The 23,075-nt window shown below is 46.6% G+C and overlaps 1 protein-coding gene across 1 annotated transcript in view; it reads right to left on the bottom strand.

Moving 5' to 3' along the window:
* The window catches only part of DNAH17 (dynein axonemal heavy chain 17), a 101,256-nt gene extending 78,181 nt beyond the window's left edge, over positions 1-23,075 (bottom strand). Inside the window, exons 1-19 of the mRNA XM_075119151.1 lie at positions 22,202-23,075; positions 20,589-20,782; positions 19,968-20,160; positions 19,767-19,866; positions 19,579-19,664; positions 19,161-19,286; positions 18,159-18,314; positions 17,923-18,009; positions 10,859-11,026; positions 10,493-10,609; positions 9,168-9,433; positions 8,773-8,968; positions 8,311-8,457; positions 7,710-7,818; positions 6,596-6,699; positions 6,325-6,465; positions 5,558-5,701; positions 3,932-4,114; positions 1,356-1,610 (exon numbers count right to left, since the gene is read on the bottom strand). Of these exons, the coding sequence (XP_074975252.1) occupies positions 1,356-1,610; positions 3,932-4,114; positions 5,558-5,701; positions 6,325-6,465; positions 6,596-6,699; positions 7,710-7,818; positions 8,311-8,457; positions 8,773-8,968; positions 9,168-9,433; positions 10,493-10,609; positions 10,859-11,026; positions 17,923-18,009; positions 18,159-18,314; positions 19,161-19,286; positions 19,579-19,664; positions 19,767-19,866; positions 19,968-20,160; positions 20,589-20,782; positions 22,202-22,546 (3,117 nt within the window). The 5' untranslated portion in view covers positions 22,547-23,075. The remainder of the gene's footprint in view (positions 1-1,355; positions 1,611-3,931; positions 4,115-5,557; positions 5,702-6,324; positions 6,466-6,595; positions 6,700-7,709; positions 7,819-8,310; positions 8,458-8,772; positions 8,969-9,167; positions 9,434-10,492; positions 10,610-10,858; positions 11,027-17,922; positions 18,010-18,158; positions 18,315-19,160; positions 19,287-19,578; positions 19,665-19,766; positions 19,867-19,967; positions 20,161-20,588; positions 20,783-22,201) is intronic.

Raw genomic sequence — 23,075 nt, forward strand, 5'->3', positions numbered from 1 at the left:
CTTGGAATAATCGCAGAACTGCCAGTGGGGCTATTGTCCGGGGGCTTCACAAAATCATTTTTTGTAATTCAAGATTTTCAACAGTAAAACCTTGAGAGCAACTATTTCCATACTATTCGAGACCCAGATTTCCCTGTGTCCGGGAGCACCTAGACACACAGTAATGCTGCATTAACAGCTCTCAGTGAGGCTGGAGCAAAATGCTGTCAGGGCAGCTGCTACCAAAGCCAGACCCTGCATACAGGTCAGCACAGGGATGCTGAGCTAGCGAGTCCCTCAGCGCTGGGCTTTGAAACATGCTTGAGGGACAGGTTTAAATATTTTTAAAAAACCAACATTTTATCCCATCCTGGGCCAGATCTTGCAACTGGTGTAAATCAGCACTGCTCCATTAGAGTCAATGGGCCCGATCCCCAGCTGGTCTAAGTTGGCGTCACTCCACCGACGTCAGTGAAGATTGCCTATGTTACTTTAATGGAACTACATGGATTTGCACCAGTTGCTCGCTCTCTCCCTCTCTCTTTCAGGGGCCTGATTCTCCAGTCTTGCACCTTGCCTCACCATTTACACCTATGCAAAGTGGATACAAATTCTCTATTCTGACTTGGTGACTTTGTTACACCCACTGTGGACAGGCATAAATGAGACTGGGGCGGGGGCAGGTTTGGGGGTAAATCAGGCCCTAGAGGTCTATCACCTTGGTATCTCAGTGCATTAGGGTTGGTGGATGCATGGGTGTTCTCCATACAATGGCAAGATGGAAAAGAAACATGTGCCCTGGGCTCCTGTGATATGGGTATAGAGCAGAGGTCCCCAAACTATTCAGGGGGGTGCAGTGAGGTCCAGGCCAGCCCCCTATGGGGATGGGGAGGGAGTGCCACCCAAGCCCTGCTCTGCTCCCAGCTCTGCTCTGGACCTACCCCAGCCCACAACTGTGCCCCTAGCTCCTGGCCCCACGCCTGACCCCTCCCCTGACCATGGCTCCGCACCTGGTCCTACGCCCTTCTCCTGGTCCCAGACCCACCCACAGCTGCAGCCCCAGCCTCATTACTCCTGTCTGCATCCCCTCGCCCCGCAGAAGCTCCAGCCCCATTCCTGGCTCGAGGGGGGGCATGGCCCTGAAAAGTTTGGGGACCACTGGTACAGAGAGATTCCCTCAAAGGCGGGGGTGGGGGGGTCCCTCTGCTCCCCTGCAGAAGGATGGAAAGAGCTTGGGTGCCATGGGAAGGATGGTCTGTAAGGGGGCTGGCTGGCCCTGCACCAGCATCACTGCTGTTCTCCTCATAGTACCAGACTTGTATCATCGACCTGCCATGCAGCTAGCCACAGCCCCTTTGCTCTGGGAGTTCTCTCACCTGTTGCTGGAACTGCTCTAAGGTGGGTGGGATGTGTGGTAAGTAGTCCTCTGCATGAGACTCCAGCTCCTCTGGGGTGAACACGTGACCAAACGTGAGGAAGCGTTGCATAAACTCGTGGTGATCATCCATCCACAAATAGGAATATTTCTCAAAGGAGTCTTCATATTCCTCAGCTTGTTTCATGGCACTGACAACTAGAGAAATCACCTCTTCTCTTATTTCAATTAGATCTGACATATCTTCCAGGTCACTCTGAAAGACACCCACTTCTCTTTAGGGTCAGGAAGTAAACGAATGCAACACACAACACTAAATATCACATTAGGGTTACACAGGAATGCTCAAAGCAACACATGTAAAAGATAAGGTTTCTCAGTAACATTATCTCACCTGCATTGCACATACATACTGTTAATATACAGTTACAGTGTACATATATCACCAAAAATGATACACACTTGCAGTGTGGAAAAATCTACTGTTACTATGAGAACCTTCACTTAAGCATTTCTTGACATATTAGTGTTTTAATCCATAAGCATTTTAGGTTTTTGCATTTAATTTCCATCATTTTGGTTTATTCAGAAAGAGAGAGAGACTGACTGTTTCTCTCTACCAAGGTCAGCATGGAGTCAACATCTACATGTTACTGTCCTCAGCATCTCTGATACTCCCTTTGTCCAACTGACAGTTCCGGATCCCAGTGTGACGGGCTGAGTCACAAAAACTCTCAAAACTGTCACTAGATGTGCTGGGATACCCCTGAGAACACCCCTCTACCAGACAAGGCTTCCCTCCACTCCCATCTTGCTGAGCTAGACACACCAGTCAGCTCCAGCACAGACCAAGAGGTTGGGCCACGCCCCACTGCAGTTCACAGAAACCAAGATTAATTTAGCCCAGGGGCTTCTCAGTTAACAGGGACTTTCCCAGCACCCAGTATTCAGTCTTTCTGGGAGCCTAAACCCCAAATAAATCCATTTTACTCTGTATAAAGCTTATACAAGGTAAACTCAAATTGTCCACCCTCTATAACACTGATAGAGAGATATGCACAGCTGTTTGCTACCCCAGGTATTAACCATTTACTCTGGGTTCACTAATAAACAAAAGTAATTTTATTAAATACAAAAAGTAGGATTTAAGTGGTTCCAAGTAATAACAGACAGAACAAAGTAAGTTACCAAGCAAAATAAAACAAAACATGCAAGTCTAAGCCTAATACATTAAGAAACTGAATACAGGGTAAATCTCACCCTCAGAGATGTTCCAATAAGCTTCTTTCACAGACTAGACTCCTTCCTAGTCTGGGCCCAATCCTTTCCCTGGTACAGTCCTTGTTCGTTCCAGCTCAGGGGGTAACTAGGGGATTTTTCATGACTGCAGCCCCCTTTGTTCTGCTCCACCCCCTTTTATAGCTTTGGCACAAGTCGGGAATCTTTTGTCTCTCTGGGTCCCACCTCTCATTCTAAATGGAAAAGCACCAGGTTTAAGATGGATTCCAGCATCAGGTGACAGGGTCACATGTCACTGTAAGACCTCATTCTTCATTACCCACAGGCTGGTCCACAAGAAGGCTTGCAGGTAAATAAACCATCTACAACCAATTGGCCTAGTCAATGGGAGCCATCAAGATTCTAAACCACCATTAATGGCCCACACTTTGCATAATTACAATAGGACCTCAGAGTTAACTTCATATTTCTAGTTTTAGATACAAGAATGATACATACGTACAAATAGGATGACCACACTCAGTAGATTATACGCTTTGTAATGATACCTTACAAGAGACCTTTTGCATAAAGCATATTCCAGTTACATTATATTCACATTCCAAGCATATTTTCATAAAGCATATGGAGTGCAACGTCACACCCAGGTTGCACCTGGAATTGCGCATGGCTTCACAGTCAGAAGTGCATCTTTTTCCATCTGCGTGGGGTGTGATACTTGTGACGGTCTCTCTGATATTCACATCATCATAGTTATGCAAGCCTTTGCTACTGTCACACTGTGCTCTATATAGGGCTGGCCTGGAAAACCACTCTGAAGCTAAGCTAAGCCAAGCCAAGCCATTAATGCTCAAATAAATTTGTTAGTCTCTAAGGTGCCACAAGTACTCCTTTTCTTTTTGCGAATACAGAATAACACGGCTGCTACTCTGAAACCTGAAGCTACAAACAGTGCAAAATGCAGAGGCCTATTTACTTAGCAGGGCTGGCCATAAGGAGCATGCTACACCCTTGCTCCAAATACTGCATTAGCTCCCTAGTTACTTTGGGCTGCAATTGCAGATATGGATATTGATACTGAAAGCTCCCCATGTTTTGAGCTTTGAAACCCTAGAAACCAGCTTTCTCCCTATGCAACATTACAAAGATTCATTTTCTTGTAATCTAAAATCTTATGTGCATGTACCCTGAGAGGCAGCGACACGTGTGTTGAAAAAAATCACCAAAAAAAGTCAGTCAGTCATTCAGCTCTCAGGAAATGCTGGTGTGAGGCAAGAAGCTCTGTGCGTGGCAGATAAACATTGCTAAGGAAAGAGTCCAGGTCACAGAAGGACTAACCTTGTAGCTGAGCTTCCCCTTAGCCAGCCTGGGTATAAGTTTAGCTGTGTTATAGATATCGTTCATTAGATTTTCCACCACTTCCAGAAAACCATTATCTTCTCCCACTTCCAGCGATGGACGGTATCTTAATTCATCATTATATAGTTCCATGTGCACTTCAAACAAAGGAGCTGCATTGGCCTGAGATACATCAGTGCAAAGCGCATTACTGTCTGCCTTCCAAACACCTGCCATCACCCCCATCTTGAATGTACTATTTAGCCCACTACATTAACTGCCTCATTGCTAACCCTCTGTCTGACTTCCTTTAGCTGGCTGCTGCCCCAGTACTCCACTGACTCTGCTAGTTGCGGCTTCTCCACGCTCAAGCATGGCCTCTCTACTCCCCCTTTAGCACCTCTCTCTTCCCCAGAGGTCCGTGACTCTGTGCTGCCCTACATTAATGACTGTTCCTTATCATCATTATTCTCTCTACAAGGGGGGCTACTGCAGTAGATCTTGAGGCAGAAATTAAGGGCACAGAGCATTTTAATTATCAGGGCCAGATTTCTTTGCTATTCCATTCTATACAGGTTCTTGGACTATGCTCGTTACCACAGTATCTGAGCAATTCAGTGGCACCCTGGATGTGTGGGGGTAGAGGAGACACACTGATGTTGTGGCCTAGAGACAGGGAGGGGAACATGGTGAGGGCTCAATGGTGAAAGAGGAAAGGGTACAAAGTGTTTAGAAGGAAACAGGAGCTCAGTTTGGCCACATTAAGCAGCGGGGTTACACGATGAGGCATCTGGGACGAGACAGAAGGGGCAGCACAGGGGAGAAGAGGCTGATTCATGACTGCAGAGCAGAGGAGAAACTCGGAATGGAGGAGACAGCGCAGGGCTGCAGATGGAACTAGGGACTCCTCCACTGTCTCAGCGGGGCACTTCTCCTCCCTCTCACTTTCTGAAGGCGTCTCTTCTAGGGCTTGGTCCTTGACCGTCTGCTCTTTGTCAGTGGGCGCATGTGTGTGGTCACAAGTAACCATTCACCACCCTCATCCTGTCCTCTCTCTGCAGTCTCTTTGCCCTCTGCCAGAGCAACACCATTTGCTCCTGGACCCCTGCTCCCAACTCCACACCCGGGCTAATCTGAACTCCCCACCTCTGCTCCCAAGCTCTCCCCTTTTGTTCCCTTCTTTATTATAGTTAGCAATTTCAAAGACCCACAATCCTCTGCTCAGCAGCTGCTGAAGCACTATGGGATAGTGGCCTAAATTGTCCCAGAATTCACTTGCACATCCACAGAGGGATTGGTGTGCACATGCTCAGATGGCTGCAATGGCAAATAAGAGGTGGGAGGGTGGGGGCACGTCACATACTGAACCACGTTGTTTGTAACTGATTACAATAGCCAGGCCACTAACAAGTACAAAAGCATGGTTGCAGCTGTCCTGTGGACAGACCTTTATAGTAGGTACTGAGACAATAAATTCAGTGCATGCAATGTAACTTCAAGAGATGTTTTAAGAAATCAGAAAAATGGTGGTTTCCTTAAATAACTCACAAATAATAGTGGCACGTGCATTATATATGTGCAAACACTGACATGTCATAAAAGGGAAGAGGAAACTGGATAACATACATCAGCTGCCATGTTAGTGAGCAGAAACTGTAAAGATTTGCGAATAAACTGGAAGAATCCATCTAAAACCATGTCATCCACATATTCCACATAGTCTTGCCATGTTTGGGATGTCTTATCAGTCTTAAATAAGTCTGCATTCTCCTGCAAAAAGAAACAAGCTATATTAACTTTTTGTTTGATAAATGGTCAGGCAAATGCCCTACCTTCTTTCAATGAAAAACGGGACTGAACATTTGATTAAGTTAAAAGTCTAGTTTTCTGGTACCTAATGTCTATGTAGTTGCTTCCCTGGCCATTCTCTACAATTCCATTTGAATGTAAGGGAAAGAAAAAACTTTAATGTAATGCCCTCTGACAAGAAACTGTCCCCAGGTCATGCCAAAAAGTCATACATGTGTCAAAAATTCCTCCCAGACAGCTGACATATAGACTTCTCTTATCTCAGTTGTACAGTAGCAACATGAGAAAAAACAAACAATAAATGAATCCCACCAAAGGTCTTTAACAAAGCACTACAGGCTCATGCATGAAGTCCTTACTGAGCTATAACGACCGTTGACTTCTGTGGGAGTTTTGCCAGAGTAAAGACTTCAAGGTTGTACCCCAGATACTTTGAGTCCACCATTCACATCCACACATGGAAAACATTCGTATGTGGAAGTGGTTTGAAGTTTAAAAGTGCTACAGCGCATAAGTGCTAGATATAATTAACTATTGTTAAAACAGTTCCAACTAGGTTGAGTTTATCTTTCCTAGTTTCTTACCATAAGCATAGTCTGAATCTTTTGTCCAGCATCTTGAATTGCTGCATAGCGTTTGTTTATGGTATGACCTTTTCCATCCAAGTCTAAGAGAGACGTTTCCTTATTGTCTTTCCTTTCAAATAGAGGACTGGCTGACCATTCCTGTAAGAAAAAAAGACCTAAAAGATGCACTTTTATTACCCTTGGGAAATACTATGCCTGGAGAGGAGAGAGATTTAATATATACCAAGAATGTTATTTTCAAAAGTGCCTGGAAAAATCTGTCACCCACCTGCATAAGCTGGTTGATATTCTCCACATTTAACTTAGTTTTCTGGATTCTTGCTTCTAAATCATGCAAGACATTTCTCATCTCTTGAATATATTCCATAACACCTAAGAGAAAAATGCATTTCTAGCTAGTAGGCAGATAAGGTCTCCAGACATCAAAGTAACTGTCTGCCTGATGGCACTGATCATCAGATTGTTGAGGAGAGATACAAAAGAAATTTACCTGTAATTTGTATTCTCAGATGGTAAATCTGACAGTGGATCCATGCTCTGCTTTATGCACGTGGCAGGTGCGGCTTCCCTAACTGAAGGCTTTGGCTGCCACACAACAGAATGTCAGCACCCCACAGCCTCTGCTCAGTGGGTCTAACACCCCTACTGCCTCTCATCTTTAGTCCTTTCTTAGACCCCAAAGGTAGAAGATTAATGAAAACATTGCAAATTCTTCCTGCTAATCCCAGTATATTCTTGATCCATGCAGGACAGAAAGGCTTTTCATAATGAATGGGATCTGGCAGGGCTTCTATATACTCCAATTGCCTCTGTGGAATAAGCTCGGACTCAGAGTAGTTTAGTGTCAGTAATGAGGAAGGAGGCAGGAGTTGCTAGCCTACTTAGCAATGGCAGGTGTGCTCTACATGCTAGTGGCAGGTGCTCAAAGACTGTAGTCACCCACACAGGGTACAGACCTTGGGAGTAGGGATCTCTTAAAGGACTCACTTTGGAGGAATTAAGGTAAATGCCTCAAAAACGACATCTGCAAATCAACACAGAGAAGCACGGCTAGCCCAGCAAATAAGCAGCTGTATAAGCCTTCACTCCCTGGGCTGGGAGCACTGTGTGTTCGGCCTGGGGGGCAGACAGAACCACTCTGCATCTCTGTCAGTGACTGGCTCTTGAAGACCCAGCAATAGCCTCGAAGAGCCCCCATGTCAGCAACATCAAAGCCCTTCTAGGGCCCGAGAACATGCCGGCCCAACCCGAGTCCTTTGGGCCAAGGAAATAAAGGCGAACAAATGGCTCTAATGTTATGAAGCAGGGGATTCTCCCCAAAACACACACAGAAAAATGTTGTCATCTGGAAACAGGTAATGATGAAGTGCCTGACTTTGTACCTTCATTGCTCCAAAACAAGGTGGTTTCGGCTTTCTGCAGCTTGACATCATTCTCCTCTAACTCCTGCTTGACCAGTGGAAGCTCTACTGACAGTATGGTGGTCTTGATCTGGAAAACAAAAGCATCACTGGCTTAGGATCCAAAAACAGTTCTGTGGGGCGAAGGGTGAGCGGCTGCCTTATCTGCTGAAAAGCAGCCTTTTCGGAGCACACCTATGTTTGAACCATCTTAGCTGGTTTCAGAGGGAGAAATGGAGGCCTCACATTCCCACAGACAGGCTGGAAGGGTAGAACAGCATTGGTGACATGGAAGAGGCCCCAGCAAGTGACGTGCTCTCAACTATCACGGTGATGTACAGCAATCTGAAACCCTAAGATAGGCAGCTCTCTCCTGCAGTGCTAAGCCATGAAGCAGTGCTAGTTACACAGGACAGTTTCTTCAAACCACCTGGAATTCTTACAACCCATTTTATCATAGTTGGAGCACTACTTTAAAGGGTTACCCAGTTTTGTACAAACTGGGATTGAACTCTTCTAAACAAGGCAGCGAGACAGACACACACTGATCCGGTTTCACCATTTTGTTATCTTTCCAACTTGCCTTATTGTACCAACCGACAATGAGATCCAGATTGCCCACAAACTTCCGGAAAGTTTCATTTTGAGAAAAGAGATTGCCAGCACTATCTGGAATATCTTTCTGCTTCTGAAAATTCAAATACTTGACTTCACGTAGGACAGCAACTAGCTACGAAATACAATAATTAGAAATAATTACCTATTCATAAAAGGAGAAGCTTCAGCATCATCCCATATTGAAAATCTCTCAAGAAAAATCAGGTATGAGTCCAAATGGTTTATCGCTGCTATTCAGTGAGGTGCCAGTCCAAACCAGCACACAAACGCAGCAAGGTTACTGTAAGGGGTCTGTCTCAGCAGTAGTAGTCAAAATAAAACAGACACTAACAGAACAGGGCTCATACAGTATCTGCTACAAATATTTCATTTCTGCCTGGACTGATTTCAACAAGACAGCTTTGTGTACAAGCATGGTGCCACCCACCTCCTTGCTGAAGTTCACGCTGATAAGATTACCGTCTGGATCTCTCAGTATCAGCGGCTGTTGGAGGTTAAATTGGCAGTCTGTATCGACTCGACTTATCCACTCTTCATAGGTCTTCTCTCGGTAATTCTGCAGCAAACGCATCATCTCCTTATACTTCTCGGACACCAGTTTAGCTTCAGCACTGACCATAACACTGTAACCAAAGTAAAAGTTGCAATTGACAAAACAGATACACTGATAGAGCATGGGATTTAATCACCATGCCAAACAGAAGCTTGGTGGTCTCAGTGGATATGTGCTTTGCCCTCTGTAAATTATCATTGATGCTCTGTTGTACATACACTGGATAACAGCATATCCTAAAGTGCAAGATGCCAACAAAACTTACTTACGGGTGATCAATGGCTTGCAACTCCGTCATTGGAGTCTCTAGTCTTTCTTGGAGCTCCAGAGCCCACTTCAGCTGCCCAGCAACAGGAGGCATATTTTTGCTGATAGGCGGCACACCTCCTGATTTTGTGGCCGCTATCTGGGCATCATACATTATCTTTGCATTGTCCAATTCAACATTAAACATTTCCAAAAGGGTGGAGTAGTGAGGGGACACTTCTGCCTCTATCAGAGGTCGGTCCAATAGTGATCCAAACATGTGTATTTGCTAAAGAACAAAGAAATTGGTAAGCTGTTTATACATCAACGTATCTGCAGACATAGTCTATTGAGAATGCAGCTCCAAGAGGCATTAGTTAAATTATGCTCAAATCGCTCTAGATGTATATAATGCCTTTCATCTACTTCACAAATACTGGATCACCTAAAGATTCACCTCTTTCACAGGGCCCTTCCACAAACCACTTCAGTTAAATGGCCTCATCTCTCCACCTGGTCCACGTGCAGGAGACTGGATAGATACTAGAGCAGGAAATCGGAATTTCCATGCCATAGGAAATTCCCAAATTTTGAAAAAAAAAAGTTCTAAATTGGAACAAAAAGCTGAAATTAAAAAAATTTTCCACATCAAAACTTCAAAACATTCTTATTCACAACCATCAAAACATTTGTTTGATGTCAATTCATTTCATTTAGACTGTTCTAGGATATTAAAATGTTGACTATAAACTACAATATTAATGATATACATATTACATTTAACATTTTAATATCCTAGAACAGTCTAAATGAAATTGCTTGAAATGAAAATGTCAAAAAACACTTCAGCATTGTTGAAATTAAATAAAAAAGCTGAAACAATTAATTCACATAGGCTTTTTCCTGTTGAAAATGTCATCGAAACTGACAAGTTCCTGCAAAAAAAAAAAATTTATTTTGACAAAACTGCATTTTCTGATGGAAAACAGCTCCACTGAAAATGTTTTTGACCAGCTCTAATATTTACATTCTAAGTTAACATCTTCCTCTGTGACACTCCCTCGCCATTAGCATCTGTCTGACCCACACTCACCCCGACAGAATCTGGCTCCTCTAAGGAAAATCAGGCCCCTTTGAAGTATCTCAAGTTGGGCCCCCAAAATCTCTAAAGTAGCTTTTGAAACCTTTCATCATTATTTTAATGTATATATAAATACAGAAACATCTTAACTGACAAGAGTAATCATAGATTTGGTATCAGAGCCCAAAGCAAAGTCACCCTCATTAGGGCACATGCTAACACTCTTGCTAGAAAAGAGGCACACCAACCATACACGCACATTTATACCTTGACAGCAGATTCAAAACTATTACAGTCATTAAATCCCTGAGAAAAAATGGTTGCCAATCTTCTATCCAAATCCTGAATTTTGGTCTGGAACTCTGTAAAATCTTCATCAAATTCCTGTCAGTAAAAAGAACAAAGGATTCAAATAATAGGATTAAGTCATGCTTAGGTATTTTATATAGAGAACCATTCAATTTAAATGAACTGATTTTATGGATGAGTGCTAAGACCAGAGGTTTTTTTCCTAAAGTAAGTACATTTGTTGCCATGGTGACTATTCTAATATGCAGGTCCTCTGCCTTGTTCAAAGCAAGTAATTTATTCATCTAACAAATGAACACATTTTTCATACTAACATTTACTCACCTCTTCTGCAGGATCTAAGGGATCATATTTGCAATCAGCAAAAACCTTAATGAGTTCAGAGATTTCCTCATAAATCTGAAACACCATGCTCCCAAGGATGTTTCCTCTCACACCTCCCAACTCAATTTTCTCCAGCTTCAGAAATTCGATTGTTGTTACATACAACTCCTAATGAACAGAAACAACCACCACACTCAATAAATCTTCATATCAAAATGCTGTTACCTACATGCCAGGGTTCTCTTGAAAGAGAACAGGCACCGGACACAGAATCCATGGGACTTGGGGATCAAGAAGAAAAATGCAGGTGCTAAATAACTAATAATAATCCAAATTCTATGTTGTGCTTAGTGTCTTTCATCAGAGGACTTCAAAGTATTATCTCCTTCCCTTTGCATAAGGGAAAACAGAAACCCCGATTCAGCCAGGTACTTAAGCACACATCTAGCTTAATGGGACTAGTTATGTACTTAAATTTAGGCACACGCTTAAGTGCCTTAGTGAATCAGGGCCTGCGTGATGAATGAGAGGGTCCCTATCTGTATTCCATGTGGGAGATGTACGTGCTCCACGTGCCTGAGACCAGACAATTCTTCCTAGCTATGCCTCTTGGTCTGCACCTGCCTCCTTCCTCTCCTCATGCTCCAAACCAAGGGGAGAAGGGGTGGCACAGACCAAACACATCTCCTGTTCCTTCTCTCCCATGAACTGTAAGGATCCAAAGCAGCGGGGAAGGAGGATGGGTGGTGGAATACAGATAGGGACCACACATCTCGAAGAACACTGGTTACTGCACAGGTACAAAACCTCTCTTTCTTCTTCGAGTATTGGTCCCTATGTGTATGGCACTGTGGGTGACTGACAAGCAGCACTCATTGAGGAGGAAGGCATGAGGATGCTAATGACAAAAGGACCGAACCAAAGGATGCATCAGCTGCAGAAGCTTTCATGAGCCTGTAATGCCTTGTGAAGGCATGACAGAGCTCCACATTGCCACTTCACAGATGGCAGTGAGTGGCACCTCATACAGCAAGGCTACAGCAGGTGTCTTGGTTCCTGTAGAGTGGGCTTTCACACCTTCTGGAGGCCTCTCTGCTAACCGGTCAGAGAGTAGGATACAGCCTGAAATCCACTAGAAAGAGTCACTTCTCCCTTCAGCACTTCCCCAGTGAAACAAACCGTTTAAGCAATTTCCTAAAGGATTTTGTTCTTGGTAGGTAGAATGCCAATGGAATGGAATCTCCTATCCCAATTACTGGTGTGTACCTTGGGAAAAACCACAGGTAAGTATGTTGTGTGGGTTAGGTGACAGTCCAAGATTAATTGGGTGGGGTCAATCTTGGATACACTCTTAGCCTTCTGGAATATTGCGTATGGAGGATCAGCCATAAGGGCCCTAGTTCTCCTACCCTTCCAGCCAAAGTGATGGCCACTAGGAAGGTGGCTTTCATAGATAAATGGGTTTGCAAATATGTTGGTGAAGTTTCAGATGGGGACTCAGTTGGCAGCCAGAGGACTAAGTTAATATCCCATGTTGGAGCAAGTTTAGTTACTGGAGGGATGGTTCTGGCGAGACCCCTTAGAAAGCACAGTCCCTGCAGGGAGCAAATGGAGCAATAGTCAGCGGGAGGGTTACAGGCATTAATCACTGCCAAGCACACTCAGAGAGCTTGTTTACAATAGTGGGAATGTCTGGTTCCTCTGGGGAAAGCTGGCACTGATGAATCCAGAGAGAAGAATCTCTTAGCTCAATAGCACTTTCTGGTGGATTCCTTCTTGCTATTGTTGAAAGGAGATCCCCAGTGCCTGACTATGCTCTTCAGGAATCATGTAGGTCTGTTGTACGAATATTGAGTTAAAAGGTGTTTAGGAACTCCCTCCCTGTCCAACATTACACAGTGTTAACCTAGGTCCGGGGACTGGCATACACAGATCTCAGCTTGCTTAGTACCATGGCAAATGCAACATTAACAATCACTTTAACCTTTTACTAAAGATACAGAAAAGAAGGTAAAATAGTTAAAGCATTTGAAACGTTAAGTAAAGCTTTCATTTTAACAACATTTCTTGTTCCCTTTGTCATTAGCTGGAGCTGGTTTTAGAAGGAATAATCCCTTTATTTGACAGTCTCTCAGATGGTATCACAGATGGCGATAAGTGTCCTTCTGGGGAAAAGGAAAGAAGTTAGTTGAAATGGGCTGAAGCTGCTGCTGCTAATGTCCAATCCCATGTCATCCCAAGTGGTGTTGAGGATTCAGCTGGACCTGCCAAGGATGGAAACATCATCTGGATCCCTCTCTTTGACCAGAGCTGGTCAGGACTTCCCTCAGGATTACGGCTAAGAAGGTCCAGGGTCCCAGGAGATGGTGGAAGTGGCAGCCATGATGGTGAAAGTTCACTCCAGTAGTGTCCGTCTGTTCTTCTCCATCTGTTCTTCTATCTTGAAGGGTCTATAAAGGCAGTGATGGGAAAATATCCCATACCTTCATTATTTTATCCACCAATTAGGCCTAATATCTGACTCACCAATCTGTAGTTTATAAACTTCCAGCTCCACATCATCTGTACTAGCATAATTTCAACAGTCCCTGAGACCCGTATCAGTAGGCCATTTTTTGTTTATACTAATTCAGTTTTTCTGTATCCTTTTCATACCTTTTCCCATCAACATTTGTTATAGGTTATTGTGACATTTTATGAATTTTCACAGAGAAGATCGCAATTAGAGTAAAGGTGTAGGCCCCATTATCACAGCTCCCATTCGTGGTCAATCGAGAAGTGCCTGCTGAGGCCGTCCCCTAACACATTATATATTCCTGGAGATATAGTCAGCTGGTGTCAAATACCCCAGCTCCACAGGCTGACTGCCTCTATTCACTTGGGGGGGGGGAGGCAGTTTAGACCTAGCTCCCCCGTGCTTGTTGATGTAGAACACAGTTGTCATGTCGTTTGCTATCACCTGAATATGCTGGGCTAGTATGAACAGTAAAAATGGTGTGAAGGCCTCTCAGACAGCTCTCAGCTCCAGATGGCCTATGTGCATCCTGGACTCTTGAGAAGTCCATGTTCCTGTGCTGTATGTTCATCCAGAGGGGCACCTCTGGGATCAATATTTTCTAGGGTGGGGAAGAGTGAAGGGAGCTCCCACACACCCCTGCTCTCCCAAAGGTAGAGTCCCCCACACTCCGGGAGTCTAACTTGGCCAGGTGTCTGCACTGCATGTATACCATTTGAAGCCAAGCTTGTAGACAGTGAAGATGAAGTCTCACAAACAGTGTCATGTAGGCACAGGATGTCATGTGATCCAAGGAGGCTGAGACATGCATGAACCGACACCAGTGGGCTTTCTGAGCTGACTGATCAAACACGTCATTGATTGAAATCTGTCCGCAGGAGGTATGCTCTGGCACTGACAGAGTCCAGAGTTGCTCTGATAAATTCTGTGATCTGCATTAGAACTAAAATGAGCTTTTTACGTGTCAACACAGATTCCCAGTGTTGCTAGAAGACTGAGCAGCGATTTAGTTGCTTTCAATAGCTGCTGAGGAGATCTCCCCATCAACAGCCAATTGTCTAGAAAAGAAAAAAGACAGACGAGCCGTGATGCCATTGCTGAAAGCACCTTTGTAAACACTGTGGTCACTGTCACTACTCCGAAGGGGAACACCCTGATAATGGTTAGGACCTATAGAAACCTCAGGGATCATATAGACGTACATCCATCTCACAGGTGAAGATAGATACCTTTCATGCAAACAGCCGTGAACCAGCCATTTTTGTTTAGGGACAGAGTTACTGATGCCATGGTGACCATCCTAAATCTCAGTCTCTAGCTACAGGCATTGATTTGTTTGACATCTGCAATGGGTCTCCATCCTCCCTTTTTCTCAGGAATGAGGAAATATTTGGAATAAAATCCCTTTTCCTGATGTTGAGGTGGTAACAGCTCTATGGCTCCTCACGGAAGTAGGGAGTCTATGTCCTGAATGAGTATCCTCTTGTGAGAGTGGTCCCTGAAGAGGCACAGGAGAGAGGAACTAAGATGCAGCCAAAGTGAATGATGTCAAGAACTTGTCTGTCTGTTATCCACCAGGTATGGAAAAATGGACAAGGCCATCACCAAACTGGCTCTTGGAAGTGGTAGGACATGGCATCAGGACTGGTTCACAGCTGTTGGCAGCCCTATCATAAGTATTTCTTGATGGGAGGTTGCAGCTGGAAGGAGTAGCAGCTGTGTGTTTGTTCTGTTGCATCCTCTGCTGCTTTTGTGGTGGTTCAAATCCCGTCTGGTGTTAGAAGGGCTGTGGTGCTGGTATAGGTTGTAAGGCTGTCCATCATACTTGCCTTTTGGTGCTAGAGTGTAGATCCTCAAGGCCTGGAGGGCTGCCCTAGAGTTTTTTAATGAGTGGAATACTCATTCATCTTTTGACCAAATAAGTTCTTCCTGTCAATGGGCAAATCCTCCACTGTGGATTGAACTTCCCTGGCAAATCCTGAGGAATGAAGCCAGGACTCCCTATGCATGATGAGAGCAGTCACCATTGATTGAGAGTCTGTGTCAGCTGCATCTGGTATGGCTTGGAGGGAGGATCTGGCAACCAATCTACCCTCCACAATAAAGGCTTGAAATTGTGCCCTGTCCTCCTGAGGGAGCTTGTCTCTGAATTCTGAAAACTTTGAATAATTAACAAAATTGTACTTTGAAAGGAATCTGCTGCTAATTGGCTAGTAATTGGCTATTTGGAATTGCAGGCTGGTTGAAGTAAATACCTTCCTTCTGAGGAGGTCCAAATGCTTAGCATCTTTATCTGAAGGAGTGGACATGTTTGCTGTTGCCTACATCCTTCAGTGGGAACTTGAATAACCAAAGAGTTGGGGACAGGAGGTGCGAACAAAACTCTGTTCTGTTGGCTGGGACAAAGTACTTCTTTTCTGCTCTCTTAGGAGTAGGTGCCACATGACTCTGGCAGACTCTCAGATGGCCTCATTAAGGGGAAGCACCACCCTACTAGGCCACGCAATGTGTATACTATCAAGGAGTTTGTGAGGTGTCTCTTGGACTTCCTTCCTCCAGAGGAATCTGGAGCATATCAGGAACCCTCCTCAAAAGGTCTTGAAACTGTTTGAGGCCATCTGGCAGAGAAGTTGGGGCTGGAATAGTGGCTTCATCAGAAGACTGATGCGGATACTCTGTTGGACCATGGTACTACCGGATCCAGCTCTTCCTCCTCCATGGGTCTTGGGGGAGCTCAGAGAGATCTCGGGGAAGGATAATGTGACTCCCAATGGGACTGTACTGATTCAGGATATTGCACGCACAGGTCCCCATGATCCAACACTGGTTGAGGCAGCCCCTAAGGCATAGGGTACCAATAGTTCCAAGAGGGATACAACCTCTTACAGGGTCAGATGGAGGGAGGGAGAAGAGATTCTGGATCCTCTATCTGGGGTCATGTCTCTCAGTGGGAGTGATATCAGTCCATCCCCAATGTCAGATCCCCTGAGGAGGAACATGTAGGATCCAGATCTAATAGTGGTGTCATCCATACCATAGACATTGAAATGCCCCCACTGGTAGAAGGAACAGGGGTTTGATTTCCCCTTTCATAGCATTCATACACCGGCAGTGTCCCTCTGCCTTGTAAGGACTGGTTCTGATCAGAGGTAAGATTGTGGCTCTGGAAGGATGACACCCTCTGGAGTAATATATCTATCCCCATCAACCTCTGATGGTCAGTGCAGACCAGGAAGGCCCCTGGCAGGAGATACAGCTCTGGAAGCCTGGAATCCTGGGCACGATATGAGTCCCATATGGAGAAGTATGTGGAGGGGAACCCATTCAGGGCGAATCCCTGAATTCTAACTAACATTTAACTGTATTTACAGATTACAAGTCAAAGGAGCAGCTCCGTGGACCATGAGAAAATAGAAAGGAACTGGAGATGCATTTGGACTGCACCACCCCTTGTACCCTCAGTTCAGCGAGGGAGGAGACAAGAATCCTCCAGTCTCCAGCACATGGAGGACACACACGCCCACAGTGGAGTATACCCAGGGGCCAGCACTGGAAGGAGAAGTGGTTTGGCTCATGGTTATATTGCAAGTCAGTGGCAGAGTCTGTTCTCTCAACTCCCGCTCCCTTGCTATTCTTTGGGGGAGTTCCTCACTGTGCATCTTCAGAGTTCAAGTTCAGCACAAAATCCAAGGGCAGAGCAGGGAGAGAGCTGGGAGAAAGTCGCCTTCCACATGCAATGACATGGCAAGGAATGAGATCAAGCCTCGGTTCTCTTTTCACACCCAGCAAATCAGATGTCCACCCAGCCCCCAGATCTCGCTCTCACTCTCTGGCATCGCCTTCTGGGTGTCTGGTTAGCAACTACACTGTGGCCTGGCCAACCCTGTAATGCTATTCTTCCCAAGCCCTCCACCAGCCTCTTCCTCTCTGGCCTCACTCACACCCATGCTGCCCCCTCTGCTCCACATGAAAAACCACTGCCAAGATTATCTTCTCAACCTATTCAGATCTTGGCAGCTCCCCCCGCCTCCCTTCAGATCTTTGCTGGCTTCTCCTGCTCTGCCCCCATCAGGTTCAAGCCCCTGACTACAGCCACAAAGCCCTGCCTTATCTGCTCTTGTGTTCTGTGTCACTGTCACCCCCACCCCTCTTCGGCTGCAGCCTCCTCCACCCACACAAATGCCTGCTTCTCTGGTGACCACTGTGCAAGGAGCACCTCTCAAGTTCAGCTGGAAGACCTCTCCTCTTTCACTGTCACCTGGAGACCCACTGCTGTTATGGTGACAACAGGTGTAAGGATTTGGCATTTGGGACTAGTTTACACACTGTAGGTGTATCTGGTTGTACCCTTTATCCTGCCCTCTGCCTGATGGCCAATTCATCTGTCTTTAGATTGGGAGCACCTCAGGTCAGGGCTTGTAGCTTCTGGGTGGTTTGGCAGGCTCCTGCCATTCTGTGGACACTATCGGAAACACAGAGCACACAGAAAGGCTTCCCCAGCAGAATAAGCATGAGTTGAACTACCAGACACAAAGTATTTCATAGGCACCTCTATAGTCTTCACTCTGTGCAAAAATGAATCCATTCTGGTAAACACAAGAGACGAAGGGAACTCCCATAGTTTGGCCTCCTTGTCCTGAAACCAGAGAAAGATTTGTCAGCGTAATAGGAGCCCAGCATCACTATCGGGCAGAGTTAGCTAGTGGGGATGTGGCGCTTTTGTCTGAGCACTTTCTCCATGCCCCTGTTCCCAGCTGATCGCAAAGCCAGTCAGCAGCAACATACCTTAAAGAAGGTGGGCATCAGCTCTGAGCAGCACCTGTGGTAGGTTTGGTAAAGTCTCTCTACAATTGAAGGGCCTAGTTTGATCCCTCCCAAGATCTCTTCTATCTCTCCTTGCAAGCCTTTCATCACTTCCTCGGGGCTCAGGAAATTTCGGGTCTAAACAAAGTAAAATGCAGCAACAGGACTTCAAGAGCAGTTCCAATCAGAAGGTCACGTACTTTGTGTCTTCTGCAGGCAAGGAGCCCCCCCCCCGGATCTGGTCACTTCTGCAGGCAAGGAGCCCCCCCCCCGATCTGGTCACTTCTTCACACCAGGAATCGCACCAGCTACAAGCAGCATTTGCAACATACCACTGTGGAGTCCAATTCACCCCTGCGCCAGGGCGAGGGCTGGCCCAGGGCGCGGGTGGCACAACCTGTGAATCCCCGACTCGGGGGAGCCTCTAGCACAAACTTTGACAGCCCTAATTCACCCCCTGAGCTGGCAGCATCAGGGAATTGCCAGGGAGGCTGTGGGATTGTCCTGGCCACAGTGCCTCCTCTCCCCTCTCTGCTGCCTCTGTTCCTCACCTGGCCCGCCCCAGAATGAACCAGGGGCTTCCGCCACGGTGTCACAAAGGCCTCTGTATGGATGCGATTCATCAGGGAGCTGTACAGCCCCCTAGGCCCCTTTGCCCTATTGGGCAACAGTGAGTTTGGCCCCTGGTCCTTAACGAAAGTAAAGAAACTGCCTCTATAAATGGTCACCCAGCAACAGGATGCTGCCTTCTCCCTCCTCCCAGCTGGCCCAGGCCCGCACCTCCCCTTTCCTGCAAGGGGGTTTACAGCAGAGGCAACTGCTCAGCATTCCCGCGTGCCTCCGTCTGAAGCACAGGGCGCTTCTGGCTTGGACTCTATCCCAGCACGGAGGTGGGAAGAGTGCCGCCACGGAACAGGGGAGGGGGTTTACGTCAGCACAGCAGCAGCCCAGAGCGATCATCCCTCCCCCACCCTGGAACAGTACCATTTCAATTAAGAGGTTGCAGATCTCCTGTAAGATGACAATGACCCTGGACGGCGTGTTGTAGTGTTCCGAGTTAGCCCATATTAAGCAGACCGTGTACAGGACACTGTCAATGTAGGGAGACAGCTGTGAAGAAACGACATTCCTTTGAACCCATTTAGAAGCAATAACGTGCCCATCAGTAAAGCAAGTTATTTTTACCTGGAACTTCCTGACCTTTCAAGAACGAAATCTGAAAATCATAAAACTTAACGGAATTTCAGAATGTTAAACATGGCAATATTCTGACAACAAGACTAAACTGACGCACAGAAAACCCATGCATGGAAGCATCTGAGAACTGTTTCATACATCATTGCATAGAATTTGCAGCTTGGGTTGTTTAGAATTGGGTACTAGTTCTCTGCAAACAACATACCTGAGGGTATTCGGTTTGTTCCATTTCCTCCAACAAAACCTTAAGCGGTTGTAAGTATAGATTAATATCATTGGCTTCCTTCACTCCTGCATCAAATGAAAACTGCAGGGTAGGTGAAGTCAGAAGATACAATTAAATACCATCTAAAATGAAACCATCCCTTTATGTGAATCATCTGGGACTTATACCTGCACTGACTTCCTTGAAAACATTCTTCAGAGCGGGCCAGTAGCAACTCTTTGCCTTCTTCAAAATCTCTGCTATTTTATTCACTTTGGGTGCAAGCAGCTAGATGTCAAAATGTATCAACACGTCAGCATTCCAAGAGTGCACACCAGTGTATTTGAGAGAAATGTTATCAGCCCAGAAATGGCCAGGAGACACGGTACCTGCTCATGAATGCATTGCAGATTGACCAGCCTGGAGCTCCAGAATTCAAATTCCACCTTTGGCAATGGGTTCAATCCGTCCAGCAGGGGCTGGGCAGAATCTCTGCTCAGTACGTCTCTTATCTGATGAGACCAGTCTATGATTATCGTCTCAATGGCATGTAATAAGGAGCTGTCTATCGCCGCAGGGAGTCTGAAAGGCAGCATCAAAAACCAGCTCCAGGAGTTCATGCTGCGTAGGAGCGGGCCCCACTCTTTCCTAATCTTGCCTTCATTTACTTCCACTAGGTGTGGGAGCAACGGCAGCCTTATTTTCAGCTTTAATCCTAAACACATTCCCCAATTAAAACCTTACCCAGCGGGTCCCACACGCTCCCATAGAGCCTATGGGTTAGGGGTGGTCACATCACCAGAGCCCTGTTAGACCCATTCCTTTGGCTCCCAATTTCCCTTCCCAATGGTACTTCACAGAAAGATGCATGCGAGAGACAGCTGGTACTCAGGTGTGGAGCACAGCCCCTGCAACAGAGCAGGTCCCTTGTCCCTAGGGATTCAATGGAGGAATTGAATTTTTCTTTGCAGGAAAAATACAACTAAGAGTGAATTTCCTGGAGCCCTCACCTGTCTAGGGAATCAGTGGAACTGCCCAGGTTCTCCAGGTGCTCTGGGAGAGGGAGCAGCGTCTTCCCTTTGATCTTTCCTCCCATCACAAACATTTCATTTTTCAGTCTGTGGGCTTGTTTCACGACGTCATCAGACACCACTTTAGGCCACCCGCTCATGTTCTCCTCTTTCATGAAAAAGGAATAAACAACCTAGAAGAAAACACTTCTTTAGTTTGGTTAGTTCTCTCTATGTATTTTATGGGGGACAGAGGCCGAAGACAAAACTGTGCTGAGAAATCATCGGCTTGTTTGCAGAGGTGACAGCACGAACAAGTGATATAGCAAAGCCACAGCTGAGAAGAATGGTTTGTGCCCTGCTTGGTGCTGCCTTGCAATGTGTGTCATTTTCCTTAAAGCCCTAGCTCCCGGAGTCAGGTGATTCTGTGAGACTCTCAGTTTTCATTTAAAACAACATTTCTAGTCCTCATGGTTGCAGAGAAAAGCTTGAAAAGGTGCTGTGAGTAAGACCCTGATGGCTCAGAGTGAAAAGAAAATGCTCCTGGCATATTTTTTAATGCCTTGTGAATTTTTGGGGCCTGACATGATTTTGAACACTTGGGGTTGGCAATACAGTAAATGTGAATATTTATAAGTTTGAAAAAAATCCAGTCAGACAATTCCCAGTTATCTCAGTGAGGGGGAAATTACACACTCCACAATATTTTAAAGAAATAAATTTTTCAGCATAAATAACACCAGAACTACTAAGCTGAGATATCTCTCTCCCCTCACAGGGCCACTGACATTGGGGGAATTAGGGAAAAAATTAAAAGCCATAAGCTCTTAAAAATGTGTTTCATGAACGTGCAATAAGGTTCAGGGATTTTATTGCCACGTGCAGACGGGGACCCAGGCAGCCCCCCACCCCGATGCACCACTTGGCCATTGCCACGTGCAGCCAGGGACCCAGGCAGGCCCCCAGCCCCACCCCGATGCACCACTCGGCCATTGCCATGTGCAGCCAGGGCCCAGGCAGTTCACACTAAGGCAGGAAAAAGCACAGTATCTTACAAGATGTAAAAGGGAGGAAACCCAGCCAAAAGACGGGCTCGTCCAGGCTTGGCACTGACTGGACCTTGTGAAGGAGACAGCATTCAGCTCAGGGCACTGTGCCATATGCGGGCTTGGCTCTGGAGAGGGAGCAGCAGAAGGCAGCAAGGAAGCTGCTCAGGAGGAGTTCAGTGTTGCTGGGAGAGGTTTGGAAGCAACCTAGCATGGAAACTCCCCGTGACAAAGGAACTGGATGAGGCAGCTCAAGGTGCCTCCTCCCACCAGCCACGGACTGGTGGGGCAAGGGGAGCGGTGATGGCAAACAGACAAGGGATTCAGGGGCAAGCACCTCAGCAGCTTTGGAGCCATGGTCTTCCTGAAGGTCCCTGGGACTCGGGCTCATCCACTCAGCATGGAATGTGATGCTGGCGTGGAAATGACACACTCTAGGGGCCAGCCTTGGGCCAAGTGGGTTTGCTCTGCCCCCCATGGCCTCTGAGATGGGCACTCTGGAACCAGCCCTTTGCCCGCTCCCCAGGTGCGGAGCGGGGCAGTGGTGTTTGCCTTCAGGACACCCACCTCCTCCACCACTGCGATTAGCTGATCCACCGGGGAGGGGCTGATGTCGCCCACCAGGAGCCTGCTCTGGAAGTTTTCCTTGGTGATGTTTTCCCTCTTCCTCTTCACAAAGTAAACCCCTTTGCTCTTGAGCACGGGAGGGAACTCGAGGCAGGGCACTAGCTGCCCGGCGGGATTGAGGCTCAGCACTAGCACCAGCAAGTCCTGCTTCTCAAAGAACTCCGTGAGCATGGCGTTGATCTCCTCGTTGCCCACGAACTTGGCCCATTTGTCTGGCTTGAACCGCAGGGTGAGCGTGGAGTAGTTCTCCAGGAACTCCACCCTCTTGTCCGATGCTGTGGTCATCCTGCCCCTCGGTGCTCAGCAGGGTCCTACTTAAAGGGGTAACGCCGAGCAAATTGGGGTCAAGGCAGGTTTTTTCCCAGTCTCTCCCGCACTCAGGGCTAGCTGTGCTTCCTGCAATGGGAGAGTGAAAGGACATGGTAATTAGAGACCAATTAGCCCCACCTGCACAGGTGCCCATGCTCTCGCTCTCCTCGCTGCCAGTCATTAGCAAAGGCTGAGCCAAGGGGCTGAAGTTTTAGTCTGAAATGCTCAGGGGCCCCCCTGCATTCGGCTGCCCCGCGGGCTGGTGTGCAGAAGTGCTGGCACCCACAACCCCAAAGGCAGGCAGAGGGAGCAGTGGGTGCTCAGCTCTTCTGGAGGGCAGGGCCCCAGTGCCTAATGCCAGGCACCCCACCGAGAGCCCCAAAGGGAGAGGCTGCCTTCGAGAGTGAGCAGGCCACTCTGTGCCCACTCGGTGCCCAGCCTTCAGAGCCTCCTGTTCTGTTGTTTTCACGTCCCTCCTTTTGGGTCTTGCTCCCACAAAGATTGG

This window comes from Caretta caretta, chromosome 14 (genome assembly GCF_965140235.1).
Source record: "Caretta caretta isolate rCarCar2 chromosome 14, rCarCar1.hap1, whole genome shotgun sequence".
Lineage (NCBI taxonomy): Eukaryota > Metazoa > Chordata > Testudines > Cheloniidae > Caretta > Caretta caretta.